The 6,666-nt window shown below is 46.6% G+C and overlaps 1 protein-coding gene across 1 annotated transcript in view; it reads left to right on the top strand.

Annotated features, from left to right (window-relative positions):
* Nucleotides 1-3,309: 3,309 nt before the first annotated feature.
* CHRNB2 (cholinergic receptor nicotinic beta 2 subunit) overlaps nt 3,310-6,666 on the top strand; it is a 30,116-nt gene continuing 26,759 nt past the window's right edge. The window contains exon 1 of the mRNA XM_088467526.1: nt 3,310-3,590. Within this exon, the coding sequence (XP_088323652.1) occupies nt 3,542-3,590 (49 nt within the window). The 5' untranslated portion in view covers nt 3,310-3,541. The remainder of the gene's footprint in view (nt 3,591-6,666) is intronic.

Genomic DNA, 6,666 nt, shown 5'->3' on the forward strand with positions numbered 1-6,666 from the left:
AACGAGATGAGTAATGAAGATGGGAGCTATGGGGGGAGACAGGATAAGTAGGGAAGATGGGAGCTATGGGGGGAGACGGGATGAGTAATGAAGATGGGAGCTATGGGGGGGAGACAGGATAAGTAGGGAAGATGGGAGCTATGGGGGGAAACGAGATGAGTAATGAAGATGGGAGCTATGGGGGGAGACAGGATAAGTAGGCAAGATGGGAGCTATGGGGGAAACGAGATGAGTAATGAAGATGGGAGCTATGGGGGAAACGGGATGAGTAGAGAAGGAGGGAACTATGGGGGAAACGAGATGAGTAATGAAGATGGGAGCTATGGGGGAAACAAGATGAGTAATGAAGATGGGAGCTATGGGGGAAACGGGATGAGTAGAGGAGGGAGCCATGGGGGAAACGGGATGAGTAGAGAAGGAGGGAGCTATGGGGGAAACGGGATGAGTAGAGAAGGAGGGAGCTATGGGGGAAATGGGATGAGTAGAGGAGGGCACTATGGGGGAAATGGATGAGTAGCGAAGATATCAGCTATGGGTTGTAGGGATAGACGAGAGCTACGGGGGGTGAAGGAAGCAAAATTGGAAGACAGGAGGAGTAGGGTAATATGGGAGAAGTAGGGGAAGACAGGAGCTATGGCAGGAAACGAGTAGGGGAAGAAGGGAGCTATGGGGGGAGAAGGAAGGAGTAGAGTAATATGGGAGAAGTAGGGATAGACGAGAGCTACGGGTGGAGGAAGCAAAAGGGGAAGGCGGGAGGAGTAGGGTAATATGGAAGCTATGGGGGGAAAAGGAAGGAATAGGGGAAACCAAGAGCTTTGGGGGGAGAAGGAAAGAATGGGGAAGATGGGGGCTAAAGGGGAGACTGGAGGTGTAGGGGAAGGAGGGCACTATGGGGGGAGATGGGAGGAGTAGGGAGCTATGAGGGGAGATGGGAGGAGTAGGAAAGGAACTATGGGGGGAGAAGGAAGCAATAGAAGATGGGAGCTATGGGAGGAGTAGGGAAAGGAGGGAGCTATGGGGGGGGAGACGAGAGCCTTGGGAGAAGAGGAAGACAGAAGCTATGGGCGGAGCAGTAGGAGAAGGTTGGAGACAGAAGCAACAGGGGCAGGAATAAGGGGCGAGAGATGGGAAGGTGGGGTATATACTGCACTGGGGATGTAGTTTATATCCCAGCTGTCTACCCAACCCCCGAACTGTACATGCTTCCACCTATAGGGATGTTATATATACACAGTTCAGGCATCCTCCTATAGGATATATAGTACATACTGTATGTGTAAATATATATACACACACGTGTGTATATATATATATATATATATATATATAGTACAGAGGCCTTCTATGGGAATATATATATAGGGATATACAGTCTAATGTGTATATATACACAGTACAGGACCTCCTCCTATAGAGATATACACTAAAGTGCCAAAAGTCATTGGGTATCCGTATGTAAAGGTCATGGTAGATGGCATCACCGTACTGTGATGTCTTGGAAATGCCCAGACCTGCAGCAGCTGTAATCTGAAATTAGTCAGTTTGAACACCGGCTTGGCTGCTCATGGCAGGCGCCGTGAATTATCGGCGTTTGAACAGGACATGATAGTGAGTGCCCAACGGATAGGACATTCCATTTGCGAAGTTGTGCGGACATTCAACATTCCTCAATCTACAGTGTTATGTGTGTTCCGGGAATACCTCATGGACGGCAGTACCACCCACCATGGACAGCGCAGTGGCCGACCACGGGTGCTTAATTATCATGACCATCATCTGGCCAGAATTGTCCGTGGCAACAGACAAGCAACATCGGCTCCAATCACTTCCACATTAAATGCAGGAGGTGCCAGGCACATTCACATCTGGTCAGGGCAGCGTTCCTTAGCTTCCATGGGATATGGGAGCAGAAGACCCTCCAGAATGACCCTGTGAGCACTATGACACCAGACACAGCACTTCACCTGGGCTCGTGATATCGCTAAATGCACCCTGGAGGATTGGCAACGTGGCGTGGTATGATGAGTCATGGTACCAATTGTTTCGGGATGATGATAGGGTTCAGGTGTGGCGCAGCCTCCATGAGGCCATGGATCCGTTGTCAACAAGGCCATGTGCAGGCTAGTAGTGGTTCTATAATGGTGTGTTTACGTGGCATGGGTTAGGTCCGCTGGTCCACCAGAACAAGTCATTGATCAGTAACTGTTACGTTGCATTGCTTGATGACCATTTTCAGCCTTTCCTGGACGTCATGTACCTTCACAACATGGAATATTTCAGCAGGATATTGCACTGTGTCATCGGCCCCAATTTGTCCAGAATTGGTCGAGGAGAATTCAGAAGAATGGTGTGGCCGCCACATTCGTCCGACAGGAACCCAATCGCGCAATCATGGGACGTGGTGGAGAGATCCATTTGCACCCAAGATCCTGCACCTACAAATATCTGAGAGCTGTGGGAAGCTATCCAGGCGGCATGGGCCAGCAGCTCTCCAGAGGTCTTCTGTCTACTTGTGTAATTCATGCCACGTCCAGTTGTTGCACTTTGCTGGCTAGAGCGTCCTACACAATACTGGGCATCTATACCATGACGTTTGTCACTTCAGTGTACAGGCCTCCTTCTGTAGGGATATATAATGTATATACACAAAGTACAGGTCTCCTCCTATAGGGATATATGATACATACTGTGTGTGTATATATATATATATATATATATATATATATAGTACACCCACAGTACAGAGACCTCCTATAGGGATGTATAATGTGTGTATACATTTTATACTATATATATATATACACACAGTACAGATCTATAGGGGTTATATATATATATACACACAGTACAGATCTATAGGGGTTATATATATATACACACAGTACAGATCTATAGGGGTTATATATATATATACACACAGTACAGATCTATAGGGGTTATATATATATATACACACAGTACAGATCTCCTATATGGGGTATATAATGTACACACAGTACAGATCTATAGGGGTTATATATATATACACACAGTACAGATCTATAGGGGTTATATATATATATATATATATATACACACAGTACAGATCTCCTATATGGGGTATATAATGTACACACAGTACAGATCTATAGGGGTTATATATATATATACACACAGTACAGATCTATAGGGGTTATATATATATATACACACAGTACAGATCTCCTATATGGGGTATATAATGTACATACAGTACAGATCTCCTATAGGGGTATATATCATACAGTGTATATAGAGGAGGCCTCCCACCCCCCCTGGTACAGAGAGTGACCGGCGGCCGGGCTCGGAGTCTGCGCGGCAGCAGCGCCCAGTGACAGCAGCGGGGGCTGGGGGAGGAGGAGGCGGATACCCGCAGCACTGTAGCATCGCACAGGGGCAGCCCCCGTCCAGCAGCAGCAACGAGTATGAGCCCCCGGCTGGCTGCAGCATAGCCCCCTGGAAGCGAGCACGGGAGCCCCTGTACTGAGCGCTGGGACCGGGGACATGAGGCTGTGATCCCAGCATGATGGCTCCTCTCTTCATGCGGCTGTGTCTGCTGGGGCTCCTGAGGAGTGAGTACCGGGGGCCACATCATCCCACCCTGACACTGCCCCGGGGAGGGCGAGCGCTGAGACCCACCCCCCCCCCACTCTTCTGTACGTCATCCCTGTATTAGTGCCCCCCTCCCCTAGAGCATCCCTGTATTACAGTGTATCTGTCCCCCCGTAGAGCATTACACTCGTACGTCATCCCTGTATTAGTATCCCACCTTCCGTAGAGCATAGCTGTATTACATTGTCCCCCCTATACATCATCCCATATATTAGTGTGTCCCCCTGTACATTATACCTGTATTACAGTGTCCCCCCCTGTACATTATACCTGTATTACAGTGTCCCCCTGTACATCATACCTGTATTACAGTGTCCCCCCCTGTACATCATACCTGTATTACAGTGTCCCCCCCTGTACATTATACCTGTATTACAGTGTCCCCCTGTACATCATACCTGTATTAGTACCCGCCCCTCTCTGTAGAGCATAGCTGTAGTATTACAGTGTCGTCGTCCTCCTACATAATCCTACATAATCCCTGCTGTATTAGTAGTGTGTGTGTGTGTGTGTGTGTCCCACTGTTGAGCATACCTGTATTACAGTGTCCCCCTCCCATGTATATCATGCCTGTATTAGTCTCCCCTCTGTACATCATACCTGTAATAGTGCCCCCCTACTGTATATCATACCTCTTATTACAGTGTCCCCCCTGCTGTACATCATACCTCTTATTACAGTGTCCCCCCTACTGTATATCATACCTCTATTACAGTGTCCCCCCTGCTTTACATCATACCTGTAATAGTGCCCCCCTACTGTATATCATACCTCTTATTACAGTGTCCCCCCTGCTGTACATCATACCTCTATTACAGTGTCCCCCCTTCTGTACATCATACCTCTTATTACAGTGTCCCCCCTACTGTATATCATACCTCTTATTACAGTGTCCCCCATGCTGTACATCATACCTCTGTTATAGTGTCCCGTCTGCGGTACATCATACCTCTATTGTAGTGTACCCCCTGCTGTACATCATACCTGTATTAGTTTCCTCCCCGTACATCATACCTGTATTACATTACAGTGTTGTCCCCTCTGTACATCATACCTGTATTACAGTGACCCCCCTGCTGTACATCATACCTGTATTACAGTGACCCTCCTGATGTACATCATACCTGTACTAGTGTCCTCCCTGTACATCAAACCTATATTACAGTTATGCACTTCTGTACATAATACCTGTATTATTACGATGTCTCCCCCTGTACAGCATACCTGTATTAGTGTTGTACCTCCTGTACATTATACCTGTATTAGTGTTGTACCTCCTGTACATCATACCTGTATTACAGTGTTATTGTCCCCCCTTGTACATCAAACCTTTATTACAGTTATCCACTTCTGTACATAATAACTGTATTACGGTGTCTCCCCCTGTACAGCATACCTGTATTAGTGTTATACCTCCTGTACATCATACCTGTATTACAGTGTTGTTGTCCCCCCTTGTACATCAAACCTTTATTACAGTTACCCACTTCTGTACATAATACCTGTATTACGGTGTCCTCCCCGTACATTATACCTGTATTACAGTGTTGTCCCCTCTTTACATCATACCTGTATTACAGTGACCCCCCTGCAGTACTTCATACCTCTATTACAGTTTCCCCCCTCTGTACATCATACCTGTATTACAGTGACCCCCCTGCTTTACATCATACCTGTATTACAGTGACCCCCCCTGCTGTACATTATACCTGTATTAGTGTCGCCCCTGCTGTACATCATACCTGTATTACAGTGACCCCCCTTCTGTACATCATACCTGTATTACAGTGACCCCCCCTGCTGTACATTATACCTGTATTAGTGTCCCCCCTGCTGTACATCATACCTGTATTACAGTGACCCCCCTGCTGTACATCATACCTGTATTACAGTGACCCCCCCTGCTGTACATTATATCTGTATTAGTGTCCTCCCTGTACATCATACCTGTATTACAGTGACCCCCCTGCTGTACATTATACCTGTATTAGTGTCCTCCCTGTACATCATACCTGTATTACAGTGACCCCCCCCTGCTGTACATCATACCTGTATTACAGTGACCCCCCCTGCTGTACATTATACCTGTATTAGTGTCCCCCCTGCTGTACATCATACCTGTATTACAGTGACCCCCCTGCTGTACATCATACCTGTATTACAGTGACCCCCCCTGCTGTACATTATATCTGTATTAGTGTCCTCCCTGTACATCATACCTGTATTACAGTGACCCCCTTGCTGTACATCATACCTGTATTACAGTGACCCCCCCTGCTGTACATTATACCTGTATTAGTGTCCCCCCTGCTGTACATCATACCTGTATGACAGTGACCCCCCTGCTGTACATCATACCTGTATTACAGTGACCCCCCCTGCTGTACATTATACCTGTATTAGTGTCCTCCCTGTACATCATACCTGTATTACAATGTTGTCCCCTCTGTACAGCATACCTGTATTAGTGTTGTACCTCCTGTACATTATACCTGTATTACAGTGTTATTGTCTCCCCCCTGTACATCAAACCTTTATTACAGTTATCCACTTCTGTACATAATACCTGTATTACGGTGTCTCCCCCTGTACATAATACCTGTATTTCTGTATTTCCGTGTCCTCCTTCTCCCATGTATGTTATCCCTGTGTGCCCCCCCTTCCATGTACAGCATACTCGTACATCATTCCTCTATCATTCCTCTATCATAATGTTCCCCCTTGTACATTATCTTTGTATTACAGTCTCCCGTATTATCTATGTATTACAGTGTCTCCCTGTACATTATTTAGTGCCCCCCCATGTATATCATCCCTGTGCATCGTCCCTAAATTACAGTGCCCCCCCCAGTACATAATCCCTGTATTACAATGATGTCCCGCCTGTACCACATCCCTGTATTATAGTGTTCCTCCTTGTACATGTTCCCTGTATTGCCGCCTCCCCCCATATACAGCATCCCTGTATTTATGTTCCCACATGTATATAATTCTTGTGACATGTCCTGATCACACATGGCTGCAATACTACTTAAA

This window comes from Taudactylus pleione, unplaced genomic scaffold (assembly GCF_031769625.1).
Source record: "Taudactylus pleione unplaced genomic scaffold, aTauple2 ptg000073l, whole genome shotgun sequence".
In the NCBI taxonomy this organism is placed as follows: domain Eukaryota; kingdom Metazoa; phylum Chordata; class Amphibia; order Anura; family Myobatrachidae; genus Taudactylus; species Taudactylus pleione.